We start from the raw sequence: 27,612 nt of genomic DNA on the forward strand, positions 1-27,612 counted from the left end.
TGGTGCACTTTACTCTGAGACGCAGTGATTCTCTTCTGGCGTATGAGGTGTACATATTATCTGCACATACTTAGGAATTCCTTGCAACCTTCCATTTCCCTAAAGTTTTATTCAAAGCTTTTTGCAGACTTTATGGATAAACTCAATATAAAACAATAAGAGGCAGGAAATTTCTTATGGTAAAAAGTATATGGGAGTATATGTATGTTCTGAGTGGAACATGCCAGTGATGCATATTCTCTGAAGCAAATCCACATCACACTGATTGCAAATGATATTTTTTATGAAAAAATATTTTGCCTCAAACTGAATGTGTTTCTCTGCCAAACAAATTAAATTTTGATGGTTATTTGGCAGACAATTAGTGAGAGGGTAGGTTACTCCTACTCAAAGGGAAGCTCCTTTTGACTCATTCTTTTAATAGTGTGGCACTCTAAGGTCTTCCCTATTTGTGTGGGAGAAGTTTCCTATCTTACAGATGCACATGTGAAGATGTAGTGGCTGACAGCTAGCTTTTAATAAAGCTGTTTATCTTAACTCTGTTATTATTTAGCAGTCTAACTGTTTTCTAAAGCATACATTATTCTAGAGAGTAAAATCTAGTACATGTGTCTCTTGCTTTTCCAAAATGTGATTTTGATCCTGCTGCTTCCTATCTTTAAAGTAATTAGTACTTAATATTTTAAGCTTTTTATTTACATCTTGTAGCTTCTTATTACTGCTGACAGTAGGAAAGACTGATTTGTACACCTCATCCATTTTTCTTGTTGTATATTATTCTGAAATGCTGTTTTTCAACTTTTCTCAAATTGCCAACCACCATTTTTTCCCCCCAGAAGAGTTTTGCATTCCCATAGAGCAAATTTAAGTTTAGTGCTGTAGACTTACTTTTCATTATTACCCTTATGGGCCCCTCAGAAGTAACCCAGAGATTTGCAGGCATCTGCAGACTGTGGTTTGAAAACCACTGCTTTAAATCTGTAGAGGTCATTCCAAGATTTAAATCCAACAGAGATCAATTTAGATTTTTTCCTAGTAGGGAAGTTCCAGCTAGAACTAGCCCTAGATGCAATTCTAGGCCTTGCAGTTTAGTCTAGAAAAAATAGCTGCATCAGGCATTCACTGAGAGAGTAATTTGCCGAATCTTTACCCTGAGTGGAAGAAGCCTTGCTGAGTTGTTGGTAACTTTCCATCCTGCTGCGGCTCCTTTTTTGTGCGTAGCCACGAGGAGATGCCTTCCCTGGGGTTATGTCGGGTGGTCTCGATAGCTACATTTGAGCTGTTATCTGTTTGGTTTAGGTGTACAATTAGAAACCGAGCCAAATAAAACTTAAGATTAATGAAACTTGTGTGAGGTTGTTGGCTGCTACTGTGTTTGTGAAGAGTGAGATAGCCCAGTGCCAGGAAACCTATTCTGTTTCCAATTAGAAACCATAAGAAAATAAAGTAATTAGGCCAAAGAAATTTAACATTGAGGGGGAAAGGTGGTGGAGCTCTGTTTCATAGTGTTTATGATCTTCCTGTTCATCCTGAAGATTTCTGTGCAGTAGAAGTGTTTTTGTTTCAGGGTAAAACATTCAAAAGCAGCAAGTCCCATTTAAAAAACTTGGGTCTAGTTCCTGTTGACTGTTGTGAGACATCGCTGAGTTCCTTGGGAACCTGAGCTTTAGTTCAGTGCAGATTTTAGACTCAATGCTTTCTTGACCAGTTGTGAAGACTTTCATTGAATGTTTACATATATACAGTTATTAGTAGTCTCTGCTTTTTTTTCCTTCTGCTACATGAATATTCTTTAGGAAAATAGCATATAATTTTGCCACTGGTATTCCCTAATGAGATCAGTGAGATTTTTGTTGCTGTCCTGACTGGAAGACAGAAACAGAACTGCCTGGAGTGGTATTATTTTTCTAGGTAGGTTGTATGGGGGCTGTTGTGGCAATGCAGAGATCCTGCTACTATTCATTTGTTTATGAAGGAATAGAGTGACCGTGGGCTGCACTGAAAATCTGTGACTGCAGCTGGTGCTAGATTCTACGTTGCTTGAACCAGTCTCTTATAACAGCACTGTCCTAACCTCCTTTGCTCTACCTGCTTTAGAGATGCTCTGATGTAGGATGTCCCTGAGGGCAGCTCTATGTTAAAGTAGAAGAGTTCTGATTCAGCGCTGAAGTTACATGTGAGGTGTTTGCTCTTGCTGTTAAGCTCTGTCTTTAATCCCATGTGCACTCCCATCCTTAGAGATCCAGTCATTTCTAGGAATTTCTGCCTTTTTAAAAAGGGAATCTGTGTGCTAGTCTCCTCCTTGTTGAAGGATCTTGTGTACTCCTTCCACTAAAAAGGACTCTTGAATGCATTTCCTTCCCTTCCACCTATTGAAACCCTCCTACATCCTGATCTTTTAAGAGGCTATTCTCTTGTTTATACTTTGCAAATAAAGCTTTGCCCCAGAGCCTAGAAGAGATTCAGCTGCATAACTCACTGTGTTTGGGGGGGGCACAAAGGGAAGTCCCGGGAACATACAAAAGAAACTTTTTTTGTCCTGTTTCTGTAAACTGTCTTACATTTGTGCTCTATGGTACAATGATTATGCAGCTAAAAAACCCACAGTGTCTAGTTTCATGACTTTACTTCTCTGATTGAAACTCATGGCAATTAAAGTTGGATGATTTAAAAAAAAAAATCGGGAAGCTGAAGGGAAAGCTTGCTTATGCAATGATACTGAGAATAGAGACCTCTATCCAAGCCGGAGCTTCAGGCTAGTTTTGTGCAGAATATGTACCAGGTAACAACACTACCTTCAGTAAACTGTTACAAAAAAGGTGGAATGCTTTTACAGCATTTATAGACCGATTTGTGTATATTTTGTGGCTTCCTGTAATTTGATAGGCTGCATTGTAATACATTAATATGAAAATAAATAAACAAAGTGTTAAAACAAAAGTCACGTGGAATAGAGGGGCACAATTGCTAAATGGCATAAAACATCTTCCCTTGGCACTTGTCCAGTTCCCATAGCCTTTAACTGTGACTTGTTGAAATGTCCCATTACAAGCACAGCAGCATGTGAACTGCGAGACATCAGAGTTACTTTTTCCCTGGGCTTTTGATATGTCAGGATTTTTAGTTTTATTACTAGTCATATTACCCGAAAATGAAACCACTTTGTTTCTAAAAGGGAATCTATCCTGTTAATAGTTCATGAATAAGTTACTGTTTGAAGTTCTGAATGGTGGACCTTTATGTATATACCTTTGACACAGACATAAAAAAAATACACATTTTGAATCCCACATTAATATTTGCTAACCATATTAGTCAGCTTTTTGAGCTGTATGCATGCAAATTGCACAGAATTGACAGAGGAGAAGTGTCATCCAGTTAAAAAAAAGGGGAAAAAAAAAGTCTGCTGAAATGCATATTTAATAGGAGTGGAGTTATAAATAAACTCTTTCAAAAACTGTTCTATTCCTAAACTTACAGAACTGCTTGTGTAGTTAAGCTAATCATCTGCGACACCTATATTGAGCTTGGGCATACTCGATTATGAATGATTGCCTCTTTGCTTATGCATGGAATGTATTTATTTGTTGCATTTGCATAGGGCACCTACAGAGATAAGTGGGAGAAAAACTGGTTAAATAAGTTAAATGGTTGCCATGTTTAAAACAAACAAACAAAAAGTGAAAAAGTTTTGGCTGTGAAGGCCTTCTTGGAGAGCCTAGAAACTTGGGTTCATGTTGCTATGGCAAAACAACACAAGGGGACATATCCTGCTGGCTTCACTCAAGTATCCTCATTGGCTTTGGGACTTCTCATGTGACTAAGAGGAGCAAGAGTTTTGGCTCACTTTGGTGCAGAAGTGTTTGTGAACATGTTATAGTCAGCTGTGCAGCCTCTTGCCTTGCGCATGGAAAGAAGAGAGAATCTGTGCTGATAAGGAGAAGAGGAAGTGGAAGTTATCCTTCAGGCAGTGAAGGAAAAGGTTAGACAAGGAGTATGATAGCGTTAAGGCAGAGGAAGGATTTGTATGGGAAAGGTAGGTGGTGATTAAAGAAACGGATGGTGACTTTTGGGGAAAAGGCTTACAGGAACAGAAATCAAGGGGAAAATAAAGCAATAAGAACCCAGTTGAGCAATAAACGTGGCTAACTGCAATGCTGTGGGAGCCCATAATAGGAAATGGAAACACCCCAAAACTTGTGTTGTGGCCCCCTGCAGGCATATTTATTGCCAGATTGGACCTTAAAGGGGAGGTGAGGAAAAAGTAGGCAAAAAATAAATTTACCAGGAGGAGAAAAGTGGGTGAAAAGGTAAAGAGACCAGTAATCCCAAGAGGACTTACGGATGTGATAGTTATTTAGCTAGAAGTACAGAAGCAGGCTGAGTAAAAAGGTGCTCAAATGTTCTGCAGATGATGCTTAATTTTAATAATATTGCAGGACTTTTATTTAGTCATTTTCATTTTTAGCTCTTCAGGCACTTTGAAAGCAGAGTTTATATCACTGTCCTCATTTTGGAGGATGGTAAACAGGCAGAGGAAGGATACCATTCTGCCAGTGGCAGAACTGGCCACAGAATCTGTTTTCCTAGTAACAAGCCATCTGTGGACTACACAGCATTAGCTGCTGGTAGCCTCTCTCAGTGAGGACTGGGAAATCCTTAGTGGCAAGGTGTGGAAGGTGTTTTTAAGAGGAAGCTGCATGCTTTAACTTCTGAATTCTTTGATTGTGTTGCAGTATTAAAAGTGACTTTTTAGTTCAAAAGATAGCTTTAAAAAAACCCTCAAAAGACTGCAGTTCCAAGGAAGGTGGACAGTAGATTTTTACAAAGGAGGAAAAAAAAAAAAAAGACTTCAGCCAAAAAAAAAAAAAAAAAAGGTAGAGAAATGACAGCAGTGTAGTGAAGGGATTTGTGTTTTGTGCTTACTGCTGCTGGCTCTGACAGAGCCAAATTCTTTTAAACACTATTGAAGAGTTAAGCTGGAAAATAACAAATGCTGCTTAAAGCAGTTCTAAGATCCGTCTGTTTGTGGCTGGCCCTGCTAACAGGCCGTTTGGCATGTCCGAGGGTTCTGCAAAAGTGGCATATTTTTCACTTGTCTATAGCAAAGCCCTGTGCATCAAAATGCACATGGACGTTACATGTTCCTACTTTAAAAGAAATGAAAACCTCAAACTTCCTCCTCCTCTTGTCACTTCCATTGTGTACTTCATTGTATGTTTGTTTACACCCTCCCTGCTTCGCAAATCTTTTAAACCTACTAAAATCTGACATCAGGGTTTTTCTGGATGTGCTCGGGTGATGCGCTCTTTCCTAATTGCTTCTGTAAAACGATACTTCTCAGTGAAGCAGGTTCATGGGTGGTTTTTAGGCGCTCATTTTTGTCAGGACTCGTGGCCTTTACTGCAACGAACTTAAGTGAAAATGATGCCACCAGACTTCCTCTTTGACTAAGAATCTTCAATGACTCCAGCTGTAGATGCCCCTCTTCTGTCTGCCTTTTCTTACAGCTTGTAGTATAAAATGTTTGGATCAAACAGTATGTTTACTAATCCAGAGACTCTCATGTCGTCTTCTCTTCCTCCTTGGGATTTTTTGGTTATACTTTTAATATGCCCTTTTATGACCTCAGTCACAAAAATAGCTACCTAGAAATACCCCAAAGGAGAAGATGATTCTCTTGGAAATTTCTTTTGAGTCTCAAGTTGACTAACAGTTGTGTTTATTTGTGGATAAATAATTTAGGTTCCTGATCCTTTTGCACAGCTTTCTGATTTTAGAGGAAATATCCTCCTATTCTGTGGACTTTCAGAACTTTTCCTGGTTTGCAGGTGACATTAGGTTTCACACTGAGGCAAATTCTGGCTTATTTTGCACCAGAGTTGAACTTTCCTCACCTATTTTCTTTCTTCTTTCTCTTTGGTACTGTCAGATGATCAGATAACAGCAACTTTGTAGCTGACTTCCAAAAGACTTAGGCCCATTGATTTTGGCACCTGCCTCCTCTTCATTCCAGAACACCAAATGGAAAAGGCCAGCATCCAAATGTCAGACATACATGGGCAAATTGATTGCCTGCTGTTCTTCCCCTGAAGTATCTTTGTTGCTTTTGGATACCCTCTCTTAAGCTGGTGACTTACCTGCTGAGAACCTTTTCAGTCACAGGTGAGGATGATCAGGTTTTCCAGATTACCAAAAAATTATGTTTGGTAGGTTTATTCTTAGGTTAATTTTTAGCCACATTGTTTGCTTTTTTCACTTGAATTGCTTCATTTCAGAGATTTGTGTAGCTGGGAGTGTAGGGGTAGCCCATCCTAAATTCCTGAAACTCACTGTCAGTTTGTCATCCTTTCACATTTCAAGATCTGGAATTTGCCCTCCTTTTTATTTTCAAGTCTGTGAATGCTTATCTGCAAGTGAGCCCTTTCCTTAAATGCAAATTAGGAGGTGCTTTCTAAGTCTCCAATGTTCAGCTTTTCATCAGCTAGCAGAATCAGAACAGAAGTCTAGGGGTTTGCATTTATGTCCTCTGCTCCAGGTTATACCTTGTAAGATATTATCCATCAGTGCATTGTGGTAGAAGGAGAATCACTCATTTCTTTTACCTGGAGATGGGAATGTGTGCATGTGTGTTCTCTCAGCTTTTTAAATCTGCCTCCCCAAATCAAAGTTGATTCAAAACACAGCAGTTTCACATACATGCTTAAAGAGTGGTCAGTATAGAATGGGATGCTCAGCTGTTATCTGCAGCATAGCTTTATCTCCAGTTCTTTCCCTGTGCTTCCTATTTCTGTACAGCTCTTTGCCTTATAAAAATATTGCTGAAGAAAGAGAGATTTGTGCTCATGAAAGAGCAATCCAAGTAATGTCTTGTATTTTTCTATTTAGTATATTGAGTGTATGTGTTCTAGTTGCTCTCTTTCTGGTTTCTCTTTGTTCATTGTTGTTCGTGAAATGGTTATGCATCAGTAATTCAAGTTTCAGAGAGCTTATTCATTGCTTGTTTGCACATAGGACATCTTGCAGGAAGTTACGATGATCTTTTATAGCTAATGTTGGCTAGAAACCTTATGATTTGCTGTATTTGTTCATTTGTCCTTTATAGCAGCATTTAAAAGTTGAGCTAACAACGAAGTACTCTGAGTAGGTTTAGTTTTCTCTTCATCTAGAGAAATGGTAACAAAGGATTTCAGCGTATGTTTCACTTCTCAAATGATGTTCAATCTGTCATAAATTCTTTATGGCTTTCCTTTTTGGCATTAAACCTGTTTGATTTGGATCTTCATGTTCAAAACTTCTGTGTTAAAGGATTGTCCAACATTCTTGTCAACAGTTTATTATTTCTGTTAAATAAAATAAGAAGGTTGGCCTTAATTTACCAAAAAGTTCAGGATCCCTCATGAGTTTGAGGGTTTAGCTACATAACCTTACAGGGGGGAATGAAAGAGATATCTAGGAGCTCATTGAATACTTCCAGTAGGTTTGGGATGAATAATTCTTACAAACCTTGTAAATTGTCCAAGGAAGTCATCATTTTCTGAGGTTTTCCTGTTTTGAGCTGTCTCCAGCATTGAGTGTGTGTGCATTTTCATCCTTAACCAGAGTAGTCTTTTTTCCTGAAGAGGAACCTCTCTTCTGTGAAATGTTATAGAAGAAATCTTTGGGTAAATCAGTGTTCAGGGTTTTAAGGAACTCGTTTATGAGACTGCGTGTTACTTGTCTTGCCATTGATGACAGAAATGCATTGCAGTGCAGTGTGTTGCAACTTCAGACGTGTTGTGTGATCTAGCGTTGCTATCTGTCTTAGCATTTTTAAATGTATTGATCCTAGCAAACAGTGAAAAAATAACGTGTGCACTAAAGGACCTGTCTTATAAATGATCGAATATGCAGTCTCAGTAACAGAAGTGTTTTAAGTGGCAATGAGCAAAAGCATACAGAACCAATGTTGGCACACGAATGACATATATGTATTTCATTGAAAGAAAAATCTTCTCAAGTGAATTAGTATCTACTCTTATGTTCAGAGCCTATTTTAAAAAGCATAATGTGTGGAAAAATAAAAATACAATTGGGCTTTGGCAGCTAAGAATATTTTAAACATCCCTGGATAGTTTCACAGATTCTTATTTTGTGAGGTTGAGTTTTTAGGTTATTATAACTAAGTATTTTCACAGATAGTGATAGTCTCATATAATCTAACTGTAATGGAAAGGAGTCTCTACCTTGGGATCTCTAACCATGCATCACTTCGTGAATATCAGATGGCAAGATACAGTACCCAGATTTTGCTTACACAGTGCAAAGAGGTGAATGTCCCTCTTCAGAGTCAACAATAAACTCGTTTTCCCCAGACTGCAAGCAGGTAAAGCTTCCAGCTTCCAGTACCAGCAGGTAAAGAATAATGATTGGTAGGTAGAATTACTAGAGCTATAATTTCTCTAGGTGCTTCCCCCATTCACTGCTGTTGTCTAGGCAATGTTTCTAAGCCACTGGAGGGGAGGGGAGGAGGAGGAAAGCAAGGGGAGAGTATCTGTTGTGGAACTGCAGGTTAAATTACCATGTGCTGAAAGCATATAGCAAATGCAAGGAAATGTGCTTCTGACATGGGATGCTGAACTTGAAAGTGGACTATGTGAAACCCCCTTTTATTATGGATATTCAGCTCCTTCCTTGCTGTGCGCATTTCTGTAGCGTCAAGCAGCTCTCCTGTAGAAGTGCGGTGTTGGGATGGATAGCAGTGCTGGTGCTCCCGGCAGCCTGCAGAGAGCAGCTCGTGGGAAGAAATGTTCCCCTCCTGTGCAGGTGGGATCTGGGGCACCACCGAGACCAGTCAGAGGAGCTGAGCGTTGTGTGAAATACCTGTTTGAGGCCTCAGCTTAAGTCTGCATGGAGGTTCTGGACTTGGCACTGGCAGCTTGTAACCTAGTGAGCAGCTGCAGCTCGCTCTGAGAGGACAGTGCTGTCACCACGGAGTAACGCTTGGAGAAATTCTGCAAAGGAGTTCATGGCGTTTCCCTCTTAGCAGCAGGCGTGCTGTCTGCAAGTGTCTTCAGGTGCTGGTCTCGGCGCAGATTTCCCTTGTGTGGATGTCTGATCATCTAGAGCGAAGCACGCATCGTATAATAGAGCCTAGCCCTATTTTTCTCTGACTCTCTGTTTCGGACCATTTTAAATGTCAGCAGGTACCTTTTAAATGATATTGATCTTGTCTCTGTTTAAAATGTGGTCCTGCCTCAGCATTTTTCCGTCCCTTAGCCCTGTGATCATTGTTTGCCATAGCTTACATTGCTTTGTGGTGAGTGTTAATGGTTGCTGAGGCACCGTACGTCATCTGCTCCTGAAGGCTGATCATGAAGTAAAATAGATGAGATTATGATACTAGAATTCTGATTCCTCACCTATGCGGTCCATAGTCTTATTCTAGACAGCTAGATGGCTGATAGTAGCTTAAAAAAACCCAAAACTTATTGAATGTTTCCCTTCAGAAATCTTTGGCGGACATTTTGACATTAGAATTTTTAATGTTTTCAAACGCTTGTGGGCATCCATCGTATTGTCAGTTATTTGTACGGCACATTTAAGGTGCTTTACTGACCTGGTATATCAAGTCTTGAAACTTCTTAAAAATTCTCAACAGCTTTATATCTGGTGTCAAGGAGGCTTGAGGTTTTCAGAATTTGTGATACTGAGAAATGATGCGTCAGGCTTATTATGTTACCTGTAAAACAACTAGAGCACATTTGAAAAATAAACAAATGTTTAAGTGACCTAGGGAAAATGTAAATACTTAAAAATTGACTTATTTGAGCCCATAGTGTCTACTGTCAGGCTTCAGCAGGACTTCAGTATTTGTTAGGAGAAAGGACTCTGGGATTTCACTTCCAAGCAGATCACAACTTGCACAATGAGTGATGTGAAAGAGCAATGGCTGCAAAGGAGTGCTGAAATACAGGAAGAAGAGAGTACTAAGCTATTGCTATCTAGGATATTTGGCATTATTAAATGCATTTCTGTAATACTGCTTTAAGAATCCTATTTCTCTTGATAAAAGAGAGAATTTTAGACAGCTAGAAACATTTCTGTAAGATGTATTCATATTAAAATGTATTTTTATTTTTTTCTGTAGGCAATTAAAAGTCTGGAAGACTTCATTTCAAAACATATACCACAGTTTTCAAAGGAAGTGAATCTACATGAACAGCTACAAAGGGGGTTGATTTCAGAAGACAGTGTTTGCAAAAATGTCTTCAAGTTGTGTGACTCCAGTGTTTGCTTTGATGATTTTGTGTTTAGCAGCTGCAGGTAGGTGGCATTATGTAAATCATGTATTCAGTGTAAATTATTGTATGTATTCAGAATTATTGATCAAAAATGGTTGTTCATGTTGGAAAAATGTAGGTCAACTGAAGTTTATATAAAACCAAGATGTAAATACAAAATTGTGATCGTGATTTCTGGTATGACGTTGTGAAAAATGATGCTGTTTCTCTAAGAGTTTTCTTGTGCCTATTGTGCCCTTTAAAATCTTCACAGAATAGCAGAATTAACAGTAATCTTTTTTGTGATTTATCTTGAAAACACACACTTGCTCACAAACACACACAAAAAAGAATTGGTTGATGTGTTAAAGAGGGAGGGTACCACAGAAACCTTTGGAAATGGAAGCAGGGTGGCTGTGTCAGCATGAGGATGAGGCCAAACTATTAGCCGTGTTGAGAGGCCAGACTTACTCCCATGGGTGTAGGGTTGTGCGGGTGGAGCTGTTGCTTCAAACCTGAGCTAGGGTCTCTCTACAGAGCTGGGCTGTACAGGTGTAGTATCTCTGCTCAGTGCTGCCTTGAAGGTCTCTAATATGGAATTAAATTTCTGATAATTTATTTTCTGAAAAAAAATCACAGGAAAGTAAGTTTGGAGGGGATCTTAACAGGTCACTGAGACCATCCTTTTTCCCCTGGTGGGATAAACCTTTTAGATGTCATTCCTAATTGTTGTCTAATCTGTTTTAAAGTTAGCTGTCAATAGTGATGGTAAAGATCTTTTAATAGCAATTGTGTTAATGCTCATAGGTTAGGAAGATGCATTCTCATTTATAGGGGTGGTACATGTCCCCCATTTTTCCTGTGTGTGTGTATATGTGTGTGTGTGTATACATATATATTATATATTATATATATATATATATAAATAAAATCTTTACACCATTGTGTCATAGCAACATATTTTCCTAACAGAGAAATGAGAAAGATCTGTAGACTGTATGTACCTGGCTTATGTTGTAGTTTCTTCAAGAGATACACAACTTCAATGAATTTTGTTGTATGCTTGCTTTGTCAAAGTTCTTCCTATGGTTCCAAGGGGCAGCTGCTCCTTCTGTGTCCAGCTTGCATACATCATGGGTCATTGGAGAAGAGGCCAAGTGGATACACAGTCAGGCAAAATGAGGTAGTGGGAAAAGTGGACAGATGTCTTGCTTAAATCTGAGATGTCCTCATTGTGGAAAAGATGACCAGTGAGCAATTAAATATGTTACCATCTGGCTTCCTTTCATCATCAACATGGAAAATTGTTGTTTCAAGCCCTCAAACCTTGCGGGACATTCTCTGGGGCTGACCTCCTGAAGGCATCCATCCAACATTAGTAACTTTGATTATTTAATAGTATTTGATGCTAAGATTTTGCAATAGCTTCATTACGGATGAACTTTGAGCAATACAGGGTGTGTCTGAGTGTGTCTGGGGCTTGAGCCGAGGATATGAATGCTGGTGTTGGCTGAGAAGAGGGATTACTTAGAGCAAGTCTTAATCATTCCAAATTCATAAAAATCTACTTTAGAGAAAGTGCCAGTGTGATAAATCAGAATTGTTTTTAATTGATTGCAGTCACAGTTCCATTTTGTTGTTGAGGAGATTGTTGTTGAGCAGGCAAGTCAACTTGCCTCCTAGTGCCAGCTTTAATTAAAAGTGCTATTTTAAAGTGTTATCAAATGTAGCACTGCTACTAGGAAGTTATTCAATGTTCAGAAACCTTAGCATGTCTGTGTCTCTTGAAATTTGTGTGGATTTTTTTTTTCTTCCCTCTCACTTTCCAGTTCTGTGTTTTTTCTCTGTTGGCAGCTATTCTTGAAGCAAACTCTCAAACATCTTTGTGGCTTCGGATTTGCTCAGATGCTTATTCATAAAAAAATCATAGAATGGCTTAGGCTGGAAGGGACCTCTGGAGGTCATCTAATCAGCGCCTTGCTCAGAGCAGGGCTACCTTCAAAGCTATTCCTCTTTTAGACTGCTCCAACCCACCATCTGCACCAGAAGAAGAGAGCCAAAGGGAGTGGAAAGGGTAACAGTTAGTTAGGGGGAGATGAAGTGCTTCATGGCTTTTAGCTATGCCTGTGCTGCTTTTTCTTTTTGCTCTAAATTCTTAATGAGAACAACTAGCTTTCATGTCCTTTACAGAGTATCATGATTACAGTAAGATATGAGCAACAGGAGCTGATGGACTGTTGTAAAGGGGGGAGAGAGAGATCTTGGGCAAACAAAGTTACAGCTAGGAAGAAGAGCTCTATGAAGGTTATTTAAATATAGTTTTTGCAAAGATTTTCTGTTAACAGTTACATGTTAACCCAAATAATAATTACGCTTTACAATCACAGAAGTAAATGCAAGGATTTGCAGTTATAGGTGACGTATGGGTGGGAGTGAGCAGTGCACTCCCATTGTACGTGCCGAAAAAGCTATGTGGCAGACGCCTGAGCTGCTGGCAGGGTGATGGCCAGGGTGCCGTAGGCTGGTTTTTCATCTCCAACGCACAGTACTCTCACTTTTTCAGGCTTGAACCATTAACATTCAAGTCCTTCCCACAGTACAAATAAAACTAAGAATTATAAATAAAATCTGTGCATGCCTGTGGTGAAGCCTGGGGGAGGCAGGGGGCAGCATGCCACCTCCCTGGGGTGGTGATTTTTATATATTGAGCCTTTTTCCAGCCAGCGCTTTATGCTTCTGAAATAGCAAGGCTGCTGCAAGAGAGCCCACCTTTCTTTTGTTTAGTCAGCCCTACGCTGACACTGCTGCTATTACTGCAGGTTTTGTTGCTGACTTTCCAATATCTTCAGCACTGTTGTCTTTTCAGATATATGTGGCATTGGGGCACTTGTAGACAGAATCTCTGTGGATATTTTTTCCCTTTCCATTCTTGTTTTTTAAGGTACTAATGTGTTAATATCTCTGTGAAAATGGAGTTTGATGTCGTGATCCACAAAGATGCATTTTCAAACCTGAGCTGAAGACTGCATGTTTTTCATTTCCTGGCTAATAGGTTGAGGATGTACATGTTACTGACTCTGCATTGAAACTGGTCTGTATAAATATTCAAAGAATATTGGTCTATTTCTCTACCTCCTCTTACTGCTCGGATGTATCTAGATGCTTATCTAAATCTGATTTACTTCTAGCTTGTACGCATATTTTTTTGTAAGCTCATATTTATGCTGTTTCAATTCTATAGCAAAAGACTGCAAGGAAAACCTGGATTACTGTGAGATTTTTCTGCCCCATAGAAAGTCCGAGACAGGAGGGAGAGGAGATTTGCTGGCAAACTACCTGCCTGTTTGAAAGAATTATATTTTTGAAGTGGGCTTAAGCTAAGATCTGGCAGCCCACAATAGGAACTCCCTGTAAACAGCACTGTACACACTGCGGCCTTGGGTAACCTGATAAGCAAGTCTGGCTTTGTAGTCTCGGGAGCAAAAATATTCTGTCCTAATGTAGCTTAAATCAAAGGCTGAAACCTGTTTCTTCTAGTTGTTGGCAAATTTGTGCAGTTGGGGGCATGATGGATGTCTTGATAAAATGTCTTAGAGGAGAACTGAAATGAATACCTGCTCTAGACCCTGAGGGCCAAACCTTCAGGATAGGTTATTTCTGTGAAGGAACAGGAAATATTTTTTTTTTACCTTGGGCTCCTCTATTTTTCTTTTTCTTTTTTTTTCTTTTCTGCTTTATCGTTCAGCAGGAGAGAAGGAATTTACTTTCTGATAGAACAGCAGGGTGATACAGCCTCCCTAGCAGCCAGGGTTTTCATACTGGGCTTCTGGGGCAGATCCTGCTGTGGCATCTGATACCGACCAAACTGTGCACTCAGCTATGCTGTGCCGTTCCCTCAGCCGCCCCTCCCCGTATCTGGTGTTGCTTGGTGTTGCCTTGTAGACACCTCTCACCTTATGACAGAGTTTTGCAGTTGGTCAGGATGGTGGAGAGACTATGAGAATTGGATTTTTAAGTGGGTATGTCAAAGAATTAAACCAGTAAGTTCCCCATTACATAAAACTGTTCATCTAGTCACATTAGGTTTGTCTTTACGGCTTTCTCTTTTTTTCAGCAGCACATTATTCCCTGTATTGTCTTGTTACGCTGGCTTTTTCTTTTTTTTCTTTTTAAAAAACCAAACTTAATTTCTCTTAAGTAATCTTGTGCTGTTCAGTACATGAGGCCTTCATTTTCAATAAGGCTGTTTGCTTGTATACTGATGTGTCTCTTGGATCTGTGCCCTCCAGATATGGTGGTGATGGGTGCCATATTAACGAGTGTAACAATAGGAAGAAACAAGCCATAACATGACATCATTTTTTCAAAGAGGAACTTCCCTTGGCCTTGAACACTTTGTTTCCAAAAGCAATATAGGATCCTCCGAAGTATAATAGAAAGCCCTTCCACGGCAAGGTGAAGGACATGATCTAAGGATAAAAAAGAATATGCTGGGAGTCAGTCACACAGATTTCCTTCCGTTTTAAGCAGTGTTTGTTGGGTATTTCCCAGATGTAATTAAACTGTAGGTTTTATTTTTCCTCAAAATATTTATTGCTAGAGGTGTGGAGGTTTTTGTTTGTTTAAATTGTGGTTAGAAGATGAGAACCAAGGGACAGAGGTTGGCTCTTGAACCATTAGAGATGAAATAAAGCACAGACTAGTTTCAACTTTTGGAGACAAAGATCTTTACTTTCCCCTTCCCTCTTTCTTCAGTTCATTCTTGCAACCAGCCTGCCTCTTTGTCCCTGCAGTGGTCTTTTGCAACTGCCACATTTTAGATCAGAAAGGCTGGAGAGGTTGGGGTCCCTCGTGTAGGGACTCTGAGGGAACGACCATGCTCTTTGAACGAGAGCTGCTTGTTCTCTCAGTTTCTGAGAAATACTGATTACAAACATCTGACTAGCTTTTAATGATGGAAATTGTTTTCATTTTTTAAAATTCAGTTAATATTCTGATGGTGATTTGAGGTATCTTAATGTCAGATGTTCCTCTGCTAGGGAAGGAAGTGAAGAATTACTAACTTCAGGTTAGTGGGATTGGTGAGAAAACCATGCAAAGCCGAAAGATGTATGAAAATTTAGAGTTAATCTCTTACAAAAAAAAAAAAAAAAAAAGAAAGAAAAAGAGTAGTAACACCTTTCAAGCTGTAAATGATGTTTTAAAATTGGCTATTTAAATACAAAACTGACCACAACTGGGAAGTTAGACTATATATCTTCAGAATCAATTGTTTGCACCAATTTCAGCATAATAGGCACTGCTGTTTGATCTAGTTCTTAGAAGACCATAATTTAAAAAAAAAAAAAAAAAAAAAAACCTATTTGTCTCACAGTAAACTCTACAGAGTTAGGTCCTGTGTCATTTCTATGTGGTTTATGCATAAATAGTATTTTAATCTTCCAGAAACACACAAAAAAAGTTCTGAAAAACTTTATTTGAAAGTTAGGAGTAGAGAGAAAGTTATATATTTTAGAAGAGATAATTGTATCACAAAGTTAGAATTGCTTGAACTCAGCAGGCTGCATTTTTCCTTTATCAGCAAGACTCTGAAGCTATAAACAGTTGAGTTTCAGCAGAGTCCTGTGCCTACGTGGAGCAGTAGGATGTGGGGTTGTAGGTCCTGATTCAGCAAAAGAGCTAAGCACACATCTAAGCGCTTTGCTGAAGCGGAGCATTTATGAGTAAACATGAAAGTCTGGTTCTTTGATTAAAACTGACTCTGGATGATGCCAAAGGAGTTCTAAGAAACATCAGGCCCATAATGCCGTCCTTGTATGGTACAGATGCAGGCAAACAGCAGCATTACTGAGTATCTCTGGAAGGAAATACTCAAATGATGAAAAAGATTTTGCAGGAAATTTTATAGCACGGTACAGTGAATAACATTTAACCTCATCTTTCTAAGAAAATTTATTTAAAAAATTGAGCAACAAATCTTTAACAAATTCTGAGTAACACATAATTATTTTATAAATATCATGCTAAAAGTAATTCTTTTGTTTTCCGTAGGGAATTGGGATTTTGTTTTTAGATCTTTTAAAATGTTTTATCTACTGTAGGCCCTTATTAACCCTTTCTTAGCCTCTTTTCCTTTTCTCATTTAGTTTAAAAATCTCTTTATAATGAAGGAAAAAGTGAAAAGGACATACATAGTTAATTAAAAATCAGCATATTTTGTCTTGTCTAATGTCAAGAAGAGGCACAAGTTTTCTGAACCTGCAGGTCTGCAGAGTGTGGTGGTAGTTGCTCTGGGACATACCTGAGAAAAATTGTCTTTGAACTAGTGTGTATTTGCCCTTTCAAAAAAAAATCTTTATCTGTGTTAAAATTATTCTCCCATTAAAATATCCTCAGCTGGCTTCAGATGATTCAGCCCATGGATGTCTTGAACCCTTGTCCCTAGAGATTGGTAACTTTATTCTATGCTTGGTTACTTCTTTTGCCCCATAGTTGAAATTGCAGAATTCATATTATTTGATCCTTTCAGTAGGTTGGTCTCCATAAATTTTTTGAAAGTTGTCTTTTTGTAATTATGTGTATTTACTGTTTTTGAGACAATTTGTACTGCTAGCACCTTACAGAGCTCAGTACTACACAGGGCATGTGCAAGCATCAAGCAGCACAGTTTATCTGTTGCCACAGGATAGGAAGAATTAGGCTCCAAGTGCTGTAATACCGCCAAACCCAACAGTCCTGATCGTGATCCAAAGTGTCTCAACAAGAAATGGAGCATTTGCTATTGGGAAAAACAGTTGTCGCTTACATTTTTTCATGTCAAGTGAGTTTCTCTAAGTCTTTTTTTTTTTTGTTTGATAAGCTTTTCTGCTGAACTAAATTTGCATGCATCAACACTGTTGTTTCACTACTGGTGGTTTTGGTTACATATAATGTGTAGACAGTATAGGGACCAGATATATTACTTTTCAAAGAAGAAAAATAATTTCATCTTCTGTAGCTAATGACAGAATAAAAGGAATTGAGCTCCTTTAGGCTATAAGTCACAGGAGAGATGAGTTTGGAGAAAAAAAATGTTTAACACAAAAACTCTGTGTCATGTTTTATTAGCTGGAGGCATCGGGTTGGATTCATCTTTGGTTTTTAATAATTGCATGAAGTTGCTGCTTTATGTATACTTCATATTTTTAAGTGTTCTTTATAGAACATAGAGCTATTGTTCCCTTATCTGGCAATTTTTACACTGTGGGACTTGCTAATAAACAGTTAATAAACATGGAGTTTTAACTGGCAGGGATGGAAAGAAGTAAACTGAGAATGTATTTACATCTTCATTGATCGTTAGGAAGCTGAGAATGGGAGAAATAACACATGAATAAATTCAGGGTTAGGGAAGAGAAACATTTTAAGGTTTGCTGTTTTACCTCTTCACCAGAAATTGTGCTGCAACCTTTTTTTTTTTTTTTTTTTTCCTTGTGGTTTTCTACCTTCTTGCCAACAGTGGGGTATTTGTACATACACTCATTGGATAGAGGAGGAATTTTTCCATGCTTTCAAATATCCCGAGAGTTGTATTTTGGTGTGGCTCTGAAGCCACGTGTAGGGTAGCATGTCATGCCCACTGCTGCCTCACTGGAGGGGAGGATGGATCTGGCTTCTGATGAGAGACTTCCAAAAAAGTTTCCCTGGTTATTTCCAGGAGCTCTGCTTTGCTTGCAGTTATATTGACACGATTCTGAAATAGCTTTACTGTCTCCAAAGAAGCTGCTGCTAACGCAGCACAGAGCAGAATACTACTGACTGAACTTCTCCGTCCTGGGCAGCAGGTGGTTGGGACTAACAGCATGCAGCGGGACCGCGAGACCCTGCTCGGCAGGCTCGGGTAGGGACCCTGGCCGCCTGTTCCTCCTCTGCTGAAAACTTCCATTTCTGAACGCTTCCTTGCATCGCTGCCTTGCTGCACCCTCCGCGTGGGATCTGGTCTCACACAACAGAGCATCAATACATAGGCTGCGGGCGGAGAGCTTGAAGCGTGCTGTCGTGTGTTGTCTGCAGTTTGTTGTGGGTGACATGGAAGGTCGTGGTACGGGCATTGTTTGGGTTGCGCCCGATTTCTGCAGCGGAGTTGTGGGAATGTGGGGATGTGACTAGCCAGGAGAGAGCTACCAGTGATTTTGGGGTACCTGGTTAATGGCCTTACCACTGCGTGGCCCAGGGCAGTGCTGGCAGGTGTGCCAGCTGCTCCGGCCATGTCTGAAGATGGAGATGGGGCCTCTCCTGCCCTCCAACTGGACATGGGCGTTTTGCATGACCACCACGCAGCTGCCCCTTGTGGCTTGACGTGCATGTGTACATCCTGCGTGGTGACTAAACGCAAATGCTTGTGTGTGAAGGACCCTTGGGAAAGGGAGAGGCACGGAGTGGATTACAGACTGCCAGAGCAATTCTTGCCGGCTGCGGCCTGTTGTTGGTCGTGGGCTCCTGAGGAAGCACACAGCAAGGGCCGGGCTGTTGCCTGGGTTAATTATTCCTGTGGAGGCTCTTTGGCCTGATGGCCGTAGGTGTATTAAATGCATAGGCCTAATCTACCTAATCTACAAACTTTGGCTTTTGACTGAAAGGCGAAAGGCTTGTACTCTGATTAGCGACTTTCTCTGTGAACTTGCCGTGAGTTATTTCATCTCTCAGTCTTGGTCTCTTGATGTGTAAAACAGATGCATTATGTCCTGTCATCTTCCGTGCAGGACTGCTTGAAGGACTAACATAATAGCTTTAAAGTGCTTGGATCATATTGGTGTGAACTGCAGTTATCTTATTAATTCTTCAAAACCTCATTTTTTTTCTTTAGTTGAGGCATGAAAATGGAAAAAGGCTTTATTTAAAGATCTTTCATGCTTTTTTGCTTTCCTTACGTATGTTTAGACTAATGGATGCTGAACTACAGAAATTTTTTGTGATCTCAGATAAGGAACAAGCTGGTTGAAGTTTTGGCAAGTTATAAATTATTTGTGATGTCCTGAGGAATGTCTTAACTGATGGAGCTGCTGCTTTTTTCTCCTCCTTCCTCTTCTGAAGTCCCAACCCTTATTTTAAAAAGTCACTATTTTTATGAGAAGTAGATCCAGTCGTACTAGAACCAACAGGGGAAAAAGATATGTGAGAGAGCTCTTAATTTGCTGCAGGCGAAAAGATTTTAGGGTGAAATGTGATTCTTTTCTTGCATCATTAGGAGAAAACTCACATCAGCAGGTAGGACTACATTACATCCCATGCATAGTTTGAGCGACTTGGTAGAAGTTTAAGATGAGGCTTCAGTTTCTTGGATTAGGGCAGACTTCATCTTTAGAGATGACTTGTTAACTGTGTGCCTTCTAAAAGGATGCCAGTTTTCCTCGTTTTCATCTTCATGGGCTGGCAAAGTTTCCTTTTAAGGACTAATGAATTTAATTGTTCTATGGGATGTTTTCATCTTCAAGCTGAAAAAGTAATGGGTGTTTGAGAAAACTGGCAAGAAAACTATTCACAGATTACCTTGGGTATTACTTGTCTCAATTGCTTTTTGGAACTAGGCCAGTAATAGGATTTTTTTTTTTTTCCCCTTGCTGAAATAGTGCTTCTGGCCATATTGTTCCCTGTATTCCCTTTCATTCTCCCAGCACTAATGTTTGATCTCTCTGACAACATGTATTTTCACAGATGGAAGTAAGAGTGCTAAACTATGCATTGTAGGAAGGACTTTCTTTGAGATTTTTCGTTTTTTTAAAAGAAAAGACCATAACTGCCTACACTGTAACAACTAAGTAAATACTTCTATGTCTGCCTAGTTAGAAGGACAGCTAATTGACTTTAGTACTCTGTATGACAGCAAAACCCCTTCCCCAAACAAAGAAACCTCAAAGCCAAAAAACATTACTGAAGTGCTTTGAGTAATGAATATTTCATGTCAGCAGCTGAAAAATAACCATTCTTGAAAACCCTTTGCTCTGTTGCTTGTGAATTCTCTTGAACCCCCCCCCCACAGTTAAAATTAGCAAAGCTAGGAGTTTTAAAGCAGTTTCAAGCCTATAATAAAGCCGTGTGTAAGGTTCTGTGATAGCAGATTCTGAATGTAATCATCTTAAAAACTTAAGTTACTTAATTCCAGGCCTCTGTTACATTTACAGGATCTCAGATGTGCATCTGCAGCAAGAAGCCTGTGAGTAAGTCCACACTTATGAATACCAGACCAAATTTCGACTTTATTGACATGATTCAGGAGAAAAGAATTCTAATGAAAGTTTTGAGTGCTGAGCTGTTTAATGGCATTGTTAAAATCTTCCTGTATGCAGAGAAAGCCTAACCAGCTATTTTTTGTTTGTTTCAACATCACACAAGCACTACACAGAAGTCTTCACCAAAAAAAAAAAAAAAATTGTCTAAGATGTTTCAAGAGTTTCCTAACAAAGAGTCCAAGAGTGCAGTTTCCCTATCTCCAGAGAAATAATAATACACTTAAGATGGTTTTATAGGTAAAATGTTCAAGTGTCTGTCTATAATTTGACATGATTCCCCACAAAAAATGTAGAGAAAAATCAGGATTAGGGATATTAGGTAGGATTTCTGAGCAATGAATCAATGCTTTTGGGACTAGTGGACAAGATTAACTAACTCTAGAGCAGTAGATCAATACTTTCTCCTAGCTGACTGAATTAATTCAGTTAATACTGATACCTGTTTTCTTTCCTTGTACTGGCAACTTTTGCTAGACTTTTGGTTGCAGCAATCCTCAATCCCAGCAAAAGGGATATGATTTTTATCTAGTTCTCTTTAATGCCAGCCTGCACGTTGATATCCCAGTGCTCCTGAATGGGGTCCCTTGCTGGAAAGCTTCCCTGGGGATTGTTTGCTTCTTTGTGGGCTGCGAGCCACTGCAACTAGTAAGTGTCCGCGATTAGATCTTGATATCCTGCATAGTTGCTACATCTTCTGCCCTTTAATGCGATTCTAACCTAGCCAGTAGGTGCCTGACTCCTGTATGATTGTATGACATTGTGTCTCTAGGACAACTCCGCGGCAGAAATTTTAGAGCAGTGTAGTAGAGCTCCTTTTTCCTCATGGAAATAATCCTAGAGTTTATGTCCTAAAGTCAATACAGTTAGCCTGATTTGAAGTCCTCTGGTATTCCTGTTCCATTTGTGATATATGTTTGTTTGCTTTTTTTTCTCCTTAACCACTTTTCATTAGGTCTTCCACACTGTCTTTGGTTAAATAGGCCATGACTGGTACAATTATAGCTGGAGATTAACTGAGAACCTTCTATGCAAAGGCAGCGGTTCCGATGAGATGACTCATGTTATTACTCGCTTTCTTAGATACGATGTGACGCTACAGTGTGCATGATGCTCTCTACTCCCCTCTTTCCTTTGGGGTATATTCCTCCTCTTGTGTCTAATACCTTACTGTAACTGTCTGTATCAAAGATGTGTATTGCTGTGTTTTCTTAGTTTGGGTGATCTCATCACTAACGAATATTTGATTGCCTTTGTAATGCTCCTGATATATACATATATCAGCTGGCACAGACTTTTTAAACAACCATCCTTCTAATCTCCTAGATAATCTCAAAGAATGTTTAAATACAACAGTGTAGTTACATTGCAAATTTATAATCTAAACACTTTTCTTGTTTAATACAATGGCTTGACAAAGTATTGTGGGTTATATATGGTGTCTCTGCTTTTATGGTGAATGAAAACTGCAGTTAACTGTTCTAGGTAGTTGACTAAACTGCTAATGATTATATTAAGGGCTGTTAAAGAACTAGTGAATGAGAGTACACTTCCATGCTTTATTTCTAAATAAATTTGATTTATTACTGTAGCCTTGTTATCCAGAGAATAGGGAGTTTGTGCTGAACAAGAACTTTGATTTTCTTTTCCAGCCAAGCTACTGACACTGGTAGAGCTTAGCTTAGTGGGACTGGTGAACTGGTCTGTCATGCTTCTCTCTTGTTGTGAATCAGTTCTATGTTGATCCCTTGAAGTCACATACTGGAATGACTGTTTCTTCAACCATTGGTATCCCATTAGAAAGTTTTTGTCCCGTTTTTCGGTTGGTCAGACAGAGGAGCTGTCTGCAGGGAGATGTTCAGGCTTACACTTGACCAAGTAATTTCCCCTGCAGTGTAATGTTAAGACTGCCCTTGCATTGCATGACCAGTGACTTAATCATGAATCTCATGAGGTGTTAGTAAAATAATGTGTCTTAATGTGATTGAAGTGAATGGAGGTTTTACTATTGGTCCTCTGGTAAGAAGAGCAAGTTTCAGCCTGGCTCCCATGTGGTAATGTGAGAATTTTTGGAGTTTTGGAAGAACAATTGGGTTTCCCTGCCCCTGCAGGGTTGCTAGAGTAAGCGCGGGGGCCCTTGATGGAGGCTGGCAGGGTGAACGGCCTCCTTGTTTTATGCAGCAGCTCACATTTGCGCGAGACCAAAACTGGGTTTCCTCTTAGAGAAGTATAGTATAGAAATCTTATTGAAGTATTTTCAGTAACCATTATTCGTTAAGCTGGTGACACGGTTAGATATCAGCCACTAAGTTAAGTGTCCTATTGGAAGTGGAGCATGTGACAACAAAAGATTTGATTTACTGGCCTCATTACACTTTACACGCATGCCACTGCATCTATAGCAAGGGTTTGACAACTTAGCAATAGTTTGCAGTAATGATACACAATACATTATGGAAGGAAATGCATCATTCTGCAATGCAGCAGTGTGGGAGCTTGCATGCTTTTCCTGTTAAGACTGTTAAATAAATTGGAGGCAACAGTCCTTGTCAGGGCTCTGAGTTGGAACCCTTCAAACTCGGTGCGTTATGCTCCTGTGTTAGCAAGTGAAAGCCTAAAACATTAGAGCTTGATCTAAACACTACCTAACAGTATGAAAAGACTCACAGTGACTTCACTGGGCCTTGAATCAGGTCCTTTCCTTGTTTTTGTTTGTATTCAAATGCCATTTATTCAATAGCCAATTTTTCTAAGCTGGAAAAGACGTTCCCTGACTGCTTTCTTTCTCTGCAGTCAAAAACTGATGTTTCTCCTTCCTTATGGTTACATTGAAAAGGGTCATTTAAAAGCCTCCCCCTTCTGAAAAATAAATCCAGGTATGCAAGATGGGTAGCAGTGGCCACCTTCAGACTGTTACAAATTCCAGCTAAACAGGTTCTGTGGTACAAACTGCCACCACCAAATGCTGACTCAGTAATAGCTTTTATGTGCATCTCTAGTGTTTAGCAGGAAGGTACGTTACTCATTTTGATTAGTGCACTTTCTGGGGACAGTTTCACAGCATACAAAGCGTGCATGAGGCCCCACAGACTGCGCTGCAAGGTTACTGTATATCTGTAAGTTCCAGGATACTGTGACTGTTTTCTAAATAACACTATACTTAGCACACTAACTTTGTTTTCAAGTACAGTAAGTGTTGCGGAGTCACTTTGAAAGTCTCACTGTAAGGCTTCTCACTGCTCACACCGTGTGTAATGCTGTTGCTGTGCCTTTTGTTGGAAGGAAGAAGGCATGCTACTCACTGAGGTGTCTAGTTCCAGTTAAGTTATAGGCAAGAAAGTTTCTGTGAGCTTGCAGCATGAACATCTTTAGATTTTCACGTTTAGTTAATACTTCGTGTTTACAGGATTTGCCTGTATTTTGTTTTGCTGACCTCTGGTTGGCCGATTGTCCAGAAAAGTGTCTGGAATCTGTGGACTGGAAAGGGCAGTGAACGCACTACACCTGCACCTGATCGGCTTCCCTTGGCGATGCCCTTCAGCTGGTAGTGTCGCGGGAGCTCTGGGCCGGCTTCAGGCAAGCTCTTAAACATGTCTTGAACCCCTACTACAGGGGGATGAGTGTAGGCACCTGTGGGGTCTTTGGAAGGGAATATTTTAGATGTGCTGTGAGCATTCATATTTTTGTGAAACTTGAATCAGCTCTGTGGTTCTGTGATGCTTTTTTCCAGGCAGCAGCGATACTAGGATACATACCTTATAAAGACTGTGTTAGTGTTAGGCACAAATGACTTATTTCCTGAATTAAAACTCCTTTCCCCAACTTCCCTTAACGAGAAGCAAAGCAAAAGTCAGCAAGAGATGATTTGAGGAGAAGAGCCATGGTGATTTCACACGGGGGCCGTCTCGGTTCTGCTTTTATATCTGACACAGGCCTGGGAGTATGCGCTGCATTTGTGGGCTTGAATTGTTTTCGACTTATTAATAGTTTTGAAAATGAGTTTAACAGTTAACTGCCAATGTGTACGCTCTCTTCTGTTACAGCTAACAAGCAGCTGGTCAGTACATTAACAAAATATGGACTCAGTTAACTCTCGTAGAACCACATCTCTGCATGTCTTTAAACATCCCTATGAACTACATGGGAAAAATCTGTTTCTGTGGAACAAAGAACATACATTTAATAAAGGAAGAAGTGAGCAGAAGGAAAACAAAGGGGGGGAGATTTTTTTTTTAATGTTGGAAGGGAGTAAAGGTTGCAGAGAGTAGGACCTAAGTTGTGTTTCCTAGAGAGGCGTGTAAGAGAGGCAGCATTTGGTAAGAAAACCCTTATACAAAGCTTGCATCAAGGGAAATGGGAAGAAAGACACTAGTTAGTGATTTTTAGAAAGGATCTGGCTGATTTTACAGATAGCCTTTTTCACGAGTCTCAAGTTGAGAGATTTCTGAACTGAACAATTGTCCTTGGTCACTGAGAACAGTTTTATTTTGGTGTGGAGTTTGTTTAATTTCTGGAGGAGGGGTGGGGAGGTAGAGAAGAGCTTGGAGGGTGCTAATTGGGAAGTGCTGTATTTCAGGATTTAATATTTTTTTTTATGGTTACTTTAACAGTTTTGAAAATCTCAGTGCTGGAAAAATTGACTCACCCTGTTAAAATTTACCTTTTGTGTAATCTTCAAAATCATGCTAGTCCCTTTCTCTCTTCACTTGAGAAGAGGCGCAAGTATAGGATATATACGGTCAAATCTTTTTCCATGTGGTTGCCATCTGCATGAGCCAAATCATTCCCTATGAATCAGGCGTACAATATGCACACTCTGTTCTGTATAAAGATCTGCTCCCAAGTTGTTTAGACTCATCCTTTCTCACTCTTCATTTAGTTCGTTCTCTGGCAAATCTCCCATGGACCTCATCTGGATTCTTGCCTGATTAAGGACTAAGGGCTTGACCCTGTGAGATAATAAAAAAAAAACCCCAGCATCCCCACAAGAATCCACAGATTTCAGTGGGAGTTGAAGGCAGTATGTGCCTGCTTAAGAAGTGTTCAGCATATATGTTGAGTTTAAGGTAATGATTTCAGGACTTGGCTGTCTTACAGTGCACATACTTGCTGGCCCTAACTTGATTAAACTGCAAGTATATTATCATGTTTTGGTTCCTCTGTAGAAAGGAAAACACGTGGTCTCTCTGTGGATTTTGTGGCTAATTTAATGTGAATGTTCTTCTTCTAAATGTGTGTACTGATATGTTCCTCACCAGAAAATTCAAGTTTATTGGTTGTCTTATTCTTCTGGAGATGCTTTCCTATAAGTGGGGATCCAAGAGAGCAGATTCCTTTATGAAGTTGAGGCCATGAAATTGCAAGACCTAGGAAGGGTTGTAACTTTGACTCTTACTACATACAGCCTTCCAAAATGATTCACTGTTTCCTTAAAAGATTCCGGTATCTCTAAGCTTTCGTTAGAAACAAAGAAACACAAAGCTAATTATTATGTCTCAGAAGAAAACATATTACAGAATTAGGCCATATAATGAGCACAGTTGGGTAGTGACCTTCAGCTATTTGTGTGGCTAATGCCCTTCAGACTTTCTTCATTTTAACAGAGCAGACTACCTGAAAACAAGACTCGTTTAAGAAAAAAGAAATCTCTGAGGGAAAAGAAGTATTGAAGTTCTCACATAGTCTCCAAATTAGTTTTTAATAAAAAGGTCAGTGTAAAATACAATTTAACTTGCAAATAATTTCTGACATAAGAAAAGGTTGTTCTTTAATATTATAAGACTGCTCTTGGGTTTCTCTCTGAATGCTGATGTGCCAGGCGTAAGAGGAGGACTGGAACTGCATCTTAGGATGAAGACGTTGCCCTTAAAGAACAGCAGTTTCTCGAGTTACAGGCTGTAGCATGGCTAAAGGATGCTACCAAGAAAATCACTTTGTATTGAAAAGCAAGCCATGCACAAAGGTAGCATTTAGTTAAAGCAACGTGCATTTAAAATGTAGGGACATCACCTAGAAAAGAAGTAGGTAGCTTTTTGGTGGTAAGACTCTTTCAGCCTTCCAAGAATGGTACTTCTATTTTTATGAAAACACTTTTTGGTGCCTGTCACTTTTTTTATCCTATAATTGGCTCTGTATGAGGTTCATGGACCTGGATTACACTGGGACTGGACACATGGTAATATCTGGTCAAACAAGATAACACTTGTGTGCTAAAACACGTCACAATTGTTATCTTCCTGCAACATGGACTTCTGTTGTGATGACCTAGTGACACGCTGTGTTTATGCAGATAGGAAGAGCTGAGCTTGGATGCTTGTAAATCAAGAGACAATATGGATATCATTTTACTAAGGCCTAAGTGATTCCTGCCCCAGAGACTAATATGGAAAAAAAACCATATGAAACAGTGACAAAAGTGTTTTGGAACATGTGGGCAGAGTGAAAAAGGTGATGATACAAACTAGCAAATTTATGTTCATTTAACTTTTGTTGTAGAGGCTTAAGGAAGTAAAGATGGGGTTTGACTAGGGAGAAGAAAGTGAGAAGCTGTTAAGAGAGGGAATAGAGAGCAAAGACTGTGAAGGAAAGAATTGGGGGAAATAAATCAAAGCATAATGAATTTCAGTTATCTAGCCTGTATCATACAGTTCACAGATGTATGGGGGATGGAAGGAAGGAGGCATAGGGGCCTCCCCCTCATTTGCAAATGCCTTTGGCTGGCTTCAGCCTAGGAAATCATGTGTATCCCTCAGCCTCTGTGGAAAGGAGCTTCTTGGGTGCGCGGCTGGGAAGAGGGAGCGTGTGCTACAGGAAGTCCCGGTGTCTCAAGTTGGTCTTGTTCGTGCCCTGCTTCTCCTGGCAACTGAAGTGCTATTCCATGTCAGTCCCAATGTTCCTTAAATAATTCTGAGTTTTCAACTTTAGTTAAGCTCGTGAGTCTCTGTTGTTTCCCGTTCATGGCTGGTATCGTATTTCAGGGCTAGACTCCTATGTTCAAGGGAGTGGAAGACCAGGCATGGTGGGTGACATAGGTTGTACAGCTGTGCTACAGCCGGGTGTTGTATGATTACATACTCCCACCTTCA

The 27,612-nt window shown here is 39.7% G+C and overlaps 1 protein-coding gene across 2 annotated transcripts in view; it reads left to right on the plus strand.

Moving 5' to 3' along the window:
- The window catches only part of TGFBR3 (transforming growth factor beta receptor 3), a 128,927-nt gene that overhangs the window by 5,457 nt on the left and 95,858 nt on the right, over positions 1-27,612 (plus strand). For both annotated transcript variants that reach the window (XM_064515926.1, XM_064515927.1), the window contains exon 2: positions 10,130-10,305. In XM_064515926.1, coding sequence (XP_064371996.1) covers positions 10,245-10,305 — 61 coding nt within the window. In that variant the 5' untranslated portion in view covers positions 10,130-10,244. The remainder of the gene's footprint in view (positions 1-10,129; positions 10,306-27,612) is intronic.

Source organism: Dromaius novaehollandiae, chromosome 8 (assembly GCF_036370855.1).
Source record: "Dromaius novaehollandiae isolate bDroNov1 chromosome 8, bDroNov1.hap1, whole genome shotgun sequence".
Classification (NCBI taxonomy): Eukaryota; Metazoa; Chordata; class Aves; order Casuariiformes; family Dromaiidae; genus Dromaius; species Dromaius novaehollandiae.